The sequence below is a fragment of the Lissotriton vulgaris genome, chromosome 7, assembly GCF_964263255.1.
Source record: "Lissotriton vulgaris chromosome 7, aLisVul1.2, whole genome shotgun sequence".
Taxonomy (NCBI): domain Eukaryota; kingdom Metazoa; phylum Chordata; class Amphibia; order Caudata; family Salamandridae; genus Lissotriton; species Lissotriton vulgaris.
In genome coordinates, this window is record NC_141695.1 from 453,402,490 (window position 1) to 453,415,449 (window position 12,960).

The window sequence follows — 12,960 nt, forward strand, 5'->3', positions numbered from 1 at the left end:
CTGAGCACAACATTCTGGGTCCCCATGGCCGATTCATGCCTTGGAGCCGGGGGCTCAATTTTGGAGTCTCGCCGCTGTGAAGACCAGCAAGTGTGGACTACGCCTGAGCGCATTTGTGGAATGTCGGGTGAGGAGCGGAGGCCCTGTGGGGTCCCCAGAGATGCTGCCAACCGGGGCGAGGTGTTGCGGACAGCACCCGTGACCTGGGTAAGCTGTGTGCAACGGCCGTAACGGAGGCCGCAGGCGAGGCACCAGACCGGCGGCTGCCCCAACTCAATCAGGAGCATGCTGTGAGAAAGGTGAGGCACATGGGGGCCCTCAAGGTTGTGGTGGAAGTGGCTGGATATTCCCTCCTCCACCCCTCTGTTTCCCACACTCACTAGATCTGACTGGCAGACCTTGTGGGCGCTTTACTGGAGCAAGGCGATGGCCCTTCCCCATCTTCTCTGGACCACGGTGGAAAGGCGGTGGGCGGCGGGGGCCGCAAACAGAGTTGTACATCTGCGATCCATGGTGTTGGGCTGGGGGCCACCCGAGCAGCTGGGAATTCCCTCCCACTCACCTGTGTGCCGCAGCGGGGGCCGTGAACAGCATTGGACACCCGCAATCCTTCTTGTTGGGCTATGGGACATCCGAGCAAATAGGATTTGCTATGCTACTCACCTTTGAGTAGCATAGGCACTTCGTATGGCAGCAGGTGTGATACATGCAGTGTCGGGGGAGACCAGATCCCTCCACCCATCTATCAACTACGTGAAAGATAGAATGCTTGGGGTACATGTGGCAGTGCACTTGGTGACAGACAGAGGAGTTAGTGTGGGCATACGGCTGGCACCAGGAATAGAACCGCGCGACTTTGAGACGATAATGGAGAAGAACAAGTCCGCAGGTGCGAGGGGGTCGTAATCGGTGCAAGCAAACAGACTGGATTGTTACACCCTCCCTAAAGACATGCTGCAGGGCGACAATCTGGGGGGGAACCTCCAATGAACAAGGAAAAGAAGACCAAGAGCTATCACTAAAAGACGTCATGAAGGTAATCACTAATGTCCAAACCTCATTGGAACATAAAATTAATACCATCGCTATTGAGGTCAACTTGATCCGAGCCAACCTCACCAAACTTAATGAGAAAGTCAAACAGCTGGAACTCTCCAATTCTGGTCTAGTGGGTGACGTCACTCAGCTTCAAGGTGAAATTCAGGATATACAATCATTTTGCAAGGCCACCATGCTCAAACTAGATGACTATGAGGGGCGTCTACGCCGCAACTACCTGAGCATCTTGGGCTTTCTGGAAAGGGTCGATGGACAGGCCCCAGACCTCTTTGTGGAGGACCTAATCCTACAACATCTACAGCCAAAAGGCCTCAGTAAATTCTTTGCTATTGAAAGGGCACACATGGTCCCTGAAGGTCGCCCCAAGCTGGGAGCCCCCTTGAGCCCAATACTGGCGAGAGTACTGAATTTCTGGGACAGGGACGTAATCCTTCAGAACGCTAGACTGGGGCCACCCTACGCTACAAGAACGCATACATCTCCTTCTTCCCAAACTTCACACAACGAGTGCAGAGACAGTCATTCATTATGGTGAAGCAGAGACTCAGAGAAAAGGTACTGAAGTACTCCATGCTATTCCCAGCACTACTTCGAGTGGAAGCGGAAGGGAAAACCTGGTCGCCGATAAAACGGAGGCATTGGCTGACTGGCTTGAATACCGGATGGAACGTGCCTCATGAGATTGCAATGCTGGTGGTGATGCTGCATCTCCGGCCCTTGTATGACGGGACCAATATGGACATGATGGCTCCTCAACTTGGACCACTTCCTTGGGCAGGTCGGGACAGGTATCGGGCTGCGTGGCGGCCGAGCCTCAGGGGGATCTTTCCCTCCTGATGGCTGACACTCAGAACTGCGGTGTGTGACTCACCTTGGGGACTTTATAACTATTACCTTTTGGGGGGGACGGGAAAATGGGATGCTGCGTCCTTACATTTTCTGTTTTTAGTTCTTCTATAGGGCGACAGGCACTCTGCAAGTTTCACATGGGCAGTTTCACGCACAGAGTGCAGGACAATTGGGTGGGGGAATTGTGTTTCTTTATTGTTATGTATGCATCAGTACTTGATTTTGATTCTACTACAGAGGATTCTGAGACTCACAAAGTGAATAGTAAGTGCAATCGGGGACAAGAATGTTAAAATATTGAGTTGGAATGTTAACGGACTAGGGGACAAAATCAAAGGCAGTGTAGTTCTCCAATATATTAAGCGAGAGGCCATGGATATTGTCATGCTCGAGGAGACGCACCTGGTCAGAAACGTATGTAAGGGATGCACAAAGGGGGTACAAGATGGTTGCACATACAGGATTTACCTTAGGTCTCGGGGTGTGGGTATCATGGTGAGGAACAAGCTCCCCCATGCCATAAGCTCCACATGGACGGACGCTCGGGGCAGGTACGTTGGGGTTTCGGGCACATGGGAGGGCTGTCCTATTACATTCATTCTCCAGGCCTACAGGGTACCACCTTTGCAGACCTGGGCTCAGTCCTACTCACCATTCCGGATGGAATCTTAGTCCTCGGGGCGATTTTAATGCAGTGGTTTTGGGCACCTTAGACCGATACCCCCCAAGGGAGGTGGGATCCTCTTCACAATGGTTGCCTGATTTTCTTGAAGCCATGGGACTGGTAAATGGGTGAAGAACATATCATCCAGATCATATACAACACACCTTTCACTCTGGAGCGCACCCTTGCCTCTCCCGTTTAGACTACCATTTAGTACCCGCTGCACAAACCGCATACATACTCAAAATCAAACACCTAGCTAGAGGCATCTCCGACCACTCACCAGTATGAGTCCACAACCAGGTCAAGGTGGGAAGATTAGCCAATTAGCGCATGTGGTGTACGCAAAGATATGCATGCACATCCCCTGTTAGAGGCACTCCTTGGGGGATCAACACAATGATTCCAAAGTTTAAGGTAGCATGTAGATTTATTAATCAATCTTCGTTTAAAAAGGTTTTTTCAATGATATTCTCATCATATCAGTGAAGTCTGTAAATAGTACAACGTGTACATCATGAACACGAACTCCAATGCATTTCGGGCTGAACGCCCTTTATCAAGGAGAGCTGAAAAAGAAAAAGTAAAAGCAAGCCCATGTCAAGGTGAAAGGTAAAGAGATTCGTGTGAAAATAAAACAGTGATAAAGGGTTTCTAAAAAAAGATTAAGCGTTAAGTGCCGATCAATATGACTTCTAGATCGGGTGCCGAGGTAAAAAGAGGTTGATGTGAAAGGTGATGGGCTACGTGCAATTCGGCAGGTACGTGAGCAGAGAGTCGGCAAGGAAGTGAAGGGAATCTAACAGGAGTGCGGTGGACAAAAAGTCGGCAAGGTACAAGGAAGTGAGGGGAATCTAACACAAGTGCGGTGGGCGTGGATGGGTGGGAAGCTGAAATCAATGTCGCGGTTCCGTTACGGGAGCCTGCACGAGGGTAAAGTACTCACTTCATAGAAGTTGCGGAGTGGACCGCTGCTTCAATCCGGGAGTCAGGGTAATCCAGTACAGTCAGCGCGAAGTGCGCGGGGGGATGTAAATAAAGGAAATGTGATGTAAAGAGGATAGAAAAAGGACTAATGCTGGTGGTAAAAATAAAAGAGGTGATGAAAAGTGGCAACGGGGGCCATCTTAGAGTGGTCAAAAAAGATGAACAAAGTTATGAGAAACAAAAGTAAAGTGCCATGGAGGAAAATAAAGAGAAATGAAGAGAAATTAAGAGAAATGAAGAGAAATAAAGAGAAATAAAGAGCAATGAGATGTAATAACGATTATAAATAACAACTGTATTCAACTCGATCATTCAATCCATGTGGTTTGAGTGTCTGTAGACGGTACATCCATTCTAATTCTCTTTTCAGTAGTAATTTGCGATTGTCTATGCCTTCAGTACTAGTGATAGTTTCCAGTACTGTAAATTGAAGTTGTGCAATGGTGTGATGAAACTCGTGAAAATACATGGCAACATTGGATTTTTCTTGTTTTGCACGGATGTTAGATTTATGTTCGTTAATGCGAACTTTTATCTTCCTCTCGGTTTTGCCGACATACATTTTTCCGCAAGGGCATTTCAAAGCATAAATAAGGTTCGTAGAGTCACATGTGGCATTTACTTGAAGTTTGATGGAGTGGCCTTTCATGGGATGTTTAATGGTATTGCCTTTGATGATACAATTGCAGTTGTTGCAGTTTAAACATGGTTGGGTACCTTTGTAGTTTTTACTGATGGGTGTTTGAGTGGTGAGAATTTCTTTAATGTTTTTACTGCGGGTGTAAGCAAACAGTGGAGGAGTGTGAAAAATGTCCCGAAAATCTGGTTCCATTTGTAAAATCGGCCAGTGGTTGAGGATAATTCTCTTATATTTGATGCTAGCCGTGGAAAATTTAGATACCAAGACCATGCGTTCATTCGGTTGTTTCAGGCTTTTGGAAAGGCTTTGTTGTCTAGTAATGTTGGCCACTCGTGTTTGTGCTTCATTAAGAATTTTTTCAGGGTAGCCTCTGTCTAGGAAGCGTTGATGCATTTCCTTGATTCTGGTGTTGTAAGTTTGTTTATCCGATACAATGCATTTGACACGTAACATTTGCGAAAAAGGCAAATGCTTCTTAAGTGATCCCTGGTGAAAACTAGTGAAATGTAATGTGTTATTGCGGCTGGTGGTTTTACGATGCAAGTCGGTGATGATTCCTTGTTCGGTAATCTTGATGTGGACATCAAGAAATGAGATTTCACTGTCGCTGATTTGCCAGGAGAGTTTGATGCGTTCGTCTTTGGTGTTAAGTTCTGTCAATGCATTAATTAGCCAATTAACCCATGGCACCTACGAGATCCAACAATCCGTAAAACCCTTATCAAAGGCCTGGACAATTACTTTTCTGACAATATGGGGTCAGTGTCCTCATCCCAGTCCTTATGAGAAGCATTCAAGGCTGTAATTCAAGGTCAGTCTTTGTCATTGATCTCTAGAATGAAGAAAGATAAACAAAAAGAAGTCCTAGACATCAAAGCTGAAATGTATATGTTGGAGGGTGATCTGGACTCTGCAGTGACGCCAGATAAGCTCCACTTACTGAGCCTGAAACAACACGACTACAAGCCTCTAGTTATGGACAGGGCCAAAACTCTGGGTAGGGAGCAACAGGGCAGGGTCTATGACCTGGTAGACATAGCAGGGAAACTCATAGCATGGCTAGACAGGAGGGAGTGGGCAAGCAGACTGGTCCCAGAACTCAGGGTTGATGGGGACATCTCTCTCACTGAACCTCAAGAAATAGTAGACAGATTTGCCAGTCATTTCCAGACTGTTTACACGACAGTCACCACATACACTGAAGAGGACTCTCAGGAATTGTTGCGAGGCATTAGGCAACCCAGCCTCTCCCCAGAAGATTGTGATTTTATGGATAGTGCCTTAACAAAGGGTGAGATAGCACAATCCGCTCCTTACATTCAGTGAAACCCTTTGGTCCCAATGGTATCCTCATCGAGCTATACAAATTGCGACCTGATAAACTTGTGCCATCCCTAAAGTCTATGTTTGAGGAATCCAGGGAAGTTGGAACATTGCCCAGGGAACAGAGGATAGCCACCATAGTCACCAGACATAAAGAAGGAAAACCCAAGACTGACTGCTCCTCATACAGGCCAATTTCCTTTCTAAACGCCAAACCTATAATACTGGCCAAACTCCTAGCCACCCGCCTAGTCAAAATAATCAGTAGCTTAGTACACCCTGATTAATCCGGCTTTAAACCCCACAAAAATACGGTCTTGAACCTGCGCAGAGTTCATGGGGTATTGGACAGAGCGCATACCATCCGAGAACCAGCTGTGATCGTGTCCTTAGACGCAACCATGGCGTTTGACACTATTAAATGGCCCTACCTCTGGGCAGTTTTGGCAAAGATGGGATTTGGCCCGAAATACTTCCAATAGGTACGTGTCTTAGACAATGAGCCTTTAGCCCAGGTGGTAGTCAACAATAAATTGTCGGCTACGTTCCTACTTAGTCGGGGAACCCGTCAGGGTTGCCCACTTTCACCTCTTCTCTTCGCCCTAGCCGTAGAACCACTAGCAGCCTGGATCTGACGGGATCCTATGATACGAGGACTGCAATGGTCCCCTGACTTAGAAGACCACATCTCACTTTATGCTGATGACATATTGCTTTATTTGTCTTCCCCTAAGAAATCCCTCATAGTGGTATTGGATATCCTGGCGGTATTCAGTAGATTTTATGATTTTACGGTCAACTGGGGTAAGTCACTATTATTCGTCCTTAGGGGGGATCCACCCATCCCCCCAAGAGACTGTCCAATAGAGGTTAATACTGCGGGCTCTGAATATCTGGGGATTTTAATCTCTCTTGATCCCTCAATCCGCTATGCACAAAACCTTGTTCCACCCTTGCGCAAGCTTAAAGAAAGATATTGCCAGCTGGAAATCACTTCCCCTCTCACTCTTGGGCAGAGCTGCCCTGCTCAAAATAATGTCCTTAACTAGGTTTCGACACGCCCTGCAGAACACCCTGGACCCTGTACTGATGCGTTATTTTAAAGAAGTTGAAGGCCTCCAGAGAGACTTGCTGTGGGATGGCAAACCTTGCAACGCCCTAAATAAGTTGACACTAAATTGGTATGAAGGGGGCACCAGCCTCCCAGACATCAAAAAATATTACTGGGCAGCACATCCAGCAGCCATCAACCATGATACGTATGGCCGTATCGACGACCCCCTGCTATGCCATGGATAGATGGCTCCTTCCCAGATGCAACTACAACAGGGCATTATATTCACGGCCGAAAAGATACACCTTGACAGGCCCACCAAACATGTCGTTCACATTTGGCACAACACCACTAATTCTCTTGGATAGGGACATAGATTGACATTAGCCACCCCACTTTGGTCTTCTGAGATGATGGGCAACCTATGGAGATCAAAGGGGTTTGATAGGTGGGACCTTATTGGCATTTCACACATCAAAGACATTTGGGGAGAGGGAGGGGCCAAGTCCTTCACCACACTACAAACAGAATATGAGTTGGCAGGCACTGAATATTTCCGATATGCATAGGTCCTACACTCACTCCAGTCTCTACTACCCAAGGGGACTGCTCCTCCCGAAGCCTCACCCTTGAAGGACAGAGTTTTAGGAGGGCCACCTACCCAAAAATACTATCTCCTTAATATCCAAGAAACTAATCAATAACATGACGGATCCCCTCCAATCGTTGCGTGAGAAATGGAGGTGAGATGGGATTGAACTAGATGATGAAAACTGGCAAGAGGTCGTGGCCTCCCCTCGAATGGTTGCTATTCCAGCACGCCTTAGATTAGTACAGCTTAAAATCCACCATAGAATATATATATATATATATATCACCGGGTCCCGCTTGATACATATGGGGAGGTCTGATAGTGGAGAATGCAAACGGCGTTGTGTCCATATTGGGACATTCATGGACATCATCTGGGCGTGTAAATATGTCAGTTCCTTCTCATACAAGGTCCATGATACAATCAACACAGTGTTGCATGTCTGCCTCTGCCCAGAGGCGCGTAGGTGCCTCCTGAATATATGGGAACCCACAGACCTGAACACTCACTAGACACAGTGGGCTACACTAGGGTTCATGCTTGCTAAAAGAAATATTACACAATTATGGGGCGCAACTCACTCACCCACACTAGAAGCCTGGGAAAAAGAACTTGATTGGTGCATGTATAGAGAGAAGACAGTGTACTCAGCCAGGGGATGCCCCAAAAAGTGGTAACGTATTTGGAGTCCTTGGAATACATACCATGGTGAGATTTGTGTACCCTCTCGTTGTGCTGAACAAGTTGACCTCCTCGCCACGTAGCATTCCCCTCCTATGTCATGTAATGGTATGACATTTTTCCTCCCGTGCATCTTCACAGTGTATATCCTGGCTGATACCTCTGTATTGTTTATTGGAACCATTGTATGTTTATTAAAAAGATTTATAAACATTTTTTTTAAAGAATTATCGTTTGTGAATTAGTATATTTTTAAGGAATCAGTTACAGTCTGTCAAGGGTTTATTTTTGAATGTTGTGTGTCAATTCTCCTATGAATCAATTTAATTTTTTCAAAAATCATTTACTATTTCTCAGAAAACAATGTTGTTTTCTAATACCTAATACAATATTGTTACACATGAATTATTATTTCAGAAATCAAGTCCATTTTTAATCAGAGATTTTTTTTATTATTGAGAATCTATTTGTTTTAGTCACAAATTATTTGTTTAGTCAGGTAGTCACTAGTTTTTTTCAAGAATACCTGTTTTTGTTATTAATCAGTTGCTGTTTGTCAGGAACGGATTTGTTTTTCCCTCACAAACCTGTTATTTATTTTAACAATTGGGTGTAACTTAGTAATTAATTCATTTATCAATATGGCTAAAACAACTAAAAACTAAGCTGACAGGTCCCAGGCTCTCCCCCTGCTTCAGGTCACCCAAGCAAAAATGTCACCAAACATCTCATTTGGAAGCATTGCTCTGAGAGGGAGGGGCTCTAAGACTCTGCACAGCACTATGATTAGAGCTTATAGGATCCTCTTTAATATACCTACTTATGCCTCGGCGGCTCAGATCAGACAGGAATTTTGGCCCACCAATCAACACCTTGCATGACGAGGGGCTACCTAACAAGCTGGCACAAGATTAGGGATGCCACTGAGAATACTTTAAACCAGGGGTCTCCAAACCGGTCCTGGAGGGCCGGATGCATTCCAGATTTTTTGGATATCCCCATTGAGATACATGTAGTAATTTTAAAAATCTGGCAAGGATCCGGCCCTCCAGGACCGGTTTGGAGACCCCTGCTTTAAACCATCTATTATGGAAGGAGCTGCAGCTCAGCTCACAGCGGACAGCCATGAACTTTTTAAAGAGCAGACTAGCAACTACAGGGCTTTCCGTGCTTTGGGAGACACCAACCTCGCATATACTTTTTTAAAAAGCAGTACGAAAGACAATCAGGTCCCTTTCGCTAATAGGCGACTATGAATAGCTACAAAACACTCAGCCCACTAACCTATTTCAGCTTGGGATACGGGAACGAAGGACATGGTACACTTGATTTGCACTTGTATGCATTTGAACGAGAAAGGGTTAGATTATTCAAACAAGAATTTAATGCCTGTGGGATCCGCCCACGACAGCAAGTAGTAATATCGTGCTTAAACTCCAATTATCCGCATCAAAATTGCAATTTAGTGAAGTTTTTAACCATCGTAGACATTAAAATGGAAGAAGCAAGGGCTTTGGGGATCCTCACGGTCAGCGGGGAAGGAAGAACTATGCAGCCCAAGGGCAATTAGAACAAGACGTTTCTATTAACCTTTTACCATTCAAATACACATTTTAACCTTCAACGTTTTACTTATTTATAAAAATTGATCTGAGTATAAAATGTGAGCTTTTCATAAAGAATGTGTATAAGGTTTTCATTAATCAAATACAATAAAAATAACTAACATTTGTATTAGTGACAGGAGTTTTCCTATCTTCGGTTTATTTTTGGCAGTCATGAAGTAATTAAATGTGCCGGGATTTTTAGCAGCAAAATATTCTATTTGGCACAAGGCATTATGAATCACTTCTTTGTTTCATATTTAGTCTTTTGTTTTAACAAAACCAATTTGATTTTGCCATGAAAAACTCATTTCATGATTCAATTTTTGACAAATAAGACCTTCTTGATCTCTACTTATCAGTTTTACAAAAAGGATGGGAATCTTACTAAACTCATGTTCCTACACAATGACAAAAAAGTTGACTTCTAACTGTATCCCATATACTGGAAAGGTTCAAGTCTCAGGAGTAATGTGACGTGATGTTGCTAAATGGTACTTACAATTCTGGTCACCTGTGGTTTTACAGTGTAAAGCTCAGCACCAATATTGATCATGTGTAAATTGAAATAAAAACAATCATGCTCCCTTTCATAAGCTTGATTCTTTGTGAGAGTTACTGTTAACGCAATGAGCGATCCTGAAAAAAAGATCATTTAGATGTGGCGCGCGAATATATTCAAATAAGTGGTTCAGTGTTGAGTTGAGGAATCGTATTCCCTGTACATTAAGATTCAGTTCAAACATATTTAAAAACTCTCTTACAGTTAAACCAGAGGCAGGCATACAGAAGTCCTCCCAAGATGGACAGACTTTAAGAGGTAAGACTTAGAGCTTTATACACACATTAGTTATTAAGCTGTTAATTTTCTAAACTTTTTTTTTAAATGCTTACTTCTTTTACTCCTACTGCCACCGACCCTGCATAGTTCAGGACATGACAGCCAGTACATGTTCTATTTCATTGCACCACGCTGGAGGGCTCAACCCGCACTACCTTTCATTGCGATACCTCACGACCGCCTCCCCCACCCAGGGGCCACTCCCCAGGCTGTGAACCATGGCCGCCCCATGCCGTTTTCTATCCCCCTCCCACACAGCCAGCCCAATCGACCATAAAGGGGACACAAGTTAGGGTCCTACACCTCCCCACCCTGGCTCTCTCATAGGACGCCTACTTATCAGGCTTGTTTGCTTTTTTTGGTGATCTGACCAGCAGCTTTTGGCTTTCTCGCGACAGGGAGCGATAACCTGTGTCTTTTGCTGGAAATCTTGGGACCCAATTTACGTTCCTCCCAGTAAGTTCCGGGCAATTGTTCCCTCCTTTTTTTACCCCTTCTTTTCCCCTCCCCGCATCATACCCTTGCTCAATTCTTCCTTTCTCTCCCGCTAGACATTACCTCCGGAGGTCCTTTCTTAATTGCATTGGACACTGCCCACCTGGATTTCTGACAGTGTGCCCTCTCGCATAAGTCGTCTTGCAGCGTTGGGATTAGCGCTTTTTTACACAATCTTTCTCTGAGCCTAGTCATGCAGCATTTTTCTGTGGCAACCGTTGTCTCCCCTGTTTTTCTCCCCCCTTTTTCCTCCTCAACTTGGGCTCAATTTTAAGTAATTCTTTTACTTTCTGCTATCTGTTCCTCTTTTTTGGTCCACCATGGAATGATCACATGTATACAGATATATACATATCCCTTTATCCCCAGCACTGCCATATAAGTAGCAGTAACCTGGTCCTGATGATGGCCTAATACTTCCACAGGCCGAAACGCCGTCTACTTCTACAGCGGAACTCTCGGCGCTCCCCTCAAGGATACCCCACTTGATTATTTTTGTATTCATTACCATTTATTATTCGGATCCTAACTATGTACATTTTAACTTTACTCGTTCTTTGTTGCGCCCTTCCCTATTGCTGTACATACTTCCACACGTGTCACTTACGCCGTCACAATCCTTCAGGAGCACTAGTGCACACAGTATCCCACATGTTACATGTCATTCAATGCAACGCAGTGTCACCTTTCAATATGTTTGATCATATGAAGCTAAATATGTCAAATATGTATATTCATTCAAATACAATTTATAGTACAAAAGAAATTTGCCTCCCTGGTTTTCTCCCTTTTTGATTAAACTCTCAGCAATTATTTGTGCTATATGTAACTGACCTCCAATTAACACCCTTATGAGAAATTGTTGTATGTTATACATGATTGCCCTAGTTTTCATAGGGTATATGGGCTACCTCCTGTCCGAAGAAGTGTGCACACAACTGGAGCAAGTGGGCCTAACATTGAATGGAGACAAATGCCACCTAGGGAGAGGGGAATTGGTCTTCTTCGGACACATATTCTCCAAGCAAGGGATGAGGCCAGACCCCAGTAAAGTAGCTACGCTGAAGAATGTAACTCCAAGATGGATGTCACAGAAGTGAGATCATTTCTAGGACTTGCCAGCTACTGTACTCGATATATACAAGACTTTGTCACGGTGAGCACACCGCTAAGAGAGTTGACTAAACAAGGACAGAAGTTCATCTGGTCTCAGGAATGCAACAAGGCCTTAGAGGAAATCAGGCAAGCGGTGATGACGGTGGAACATCTCCCTTACTTTGACCCGCAACTCTACACTGAACTGACTGTCGATGCAAGCCTGGTAGGACTAGGGGCAATACTAGTGCAGCATCTGCCAGGGAGAGACTCACCAAGGAAAATTGTGGCGTATGCAAGTAAAAATTTAACAGACATTGAGAAGGCATACTCGCAACCAGAAAAGGAAAGCCTAGCAGTTGTATGGGCGTGTGAACACTATCACATCTTCGTCTACAGGAAGTCATTCACCATCATAACGGACCACCAAGCACTGGTAACGATCTATGGCAGCCCGTCAGCCAAAATGCCACCCAGGATTGAGCATTGGGGCATAAGGCTGATGGACTATGACTTCACAACTGTGCACCAGCCAGGGAAAGAACACAACCCAGCAGACTACATATCAAGACACTCGCTGGCACAGGAGCAAGTGACGACGTTGATGGCAGAAGAGTACCTAAAATTCATACTAAAGCAAAACACCCCGGCATCGATAACACTAAAGGAGCTAGTAAGGGATACTAAGGAAGATGCCACGCTGCAAATGGCCATCGAGACAATGAGACAACAGAGATGGAGACACGTCAACAATAACTGCACATGGGGAGAAGGAGTGTGCAAGGAAGAAGTGCTGGCTCTGAAGAAGATACATGAAGAACTGTCTGAGACAGACACAGGAATAATGATGCGAGGGACAAGGATAGTGATATCAAGTTCACTCAGGCGGCAACAGGTAAATTTGGCGCATGAGTCACACCGAGGCATAGTAGCAACGAAGAAACTGCTAAGAGAAAAGGTATGGTTCCCTGGCCTAGACCGCATGGTGGAAAACACTATCACGACATGCCACCTCTGTCAAGTGACAGGATCACCAGCCAAGAATGAACCACTCCAAATGTCCGAACTTCCAAGAG

The 12,960-nt window shown here is 45.0% G+C and overlaps 1 protein-coding gene across 1 annotated transcript in view; it reads left to right on the plus strand.

The window, feature by feature from the left end:
• LOC147701845 (CD209 antigen-like protein D) overlaps window positions 1-12,960 on the plus strand; it is a 51,530-nt gene that overhangs the window by 16,269 nt on the left and 22,301 nt on the right. The window contains exon 2 of the mRNA XM_086930477.1: window positions 10,220-10,273. Coding sequence (XP_086786603.1) covers window positions 10,220-10,273 — 54 coding nt within the window. The remainder of the gene's footprint in view (window positions 1-10,219; window positions 10,274-12,960) is intronic.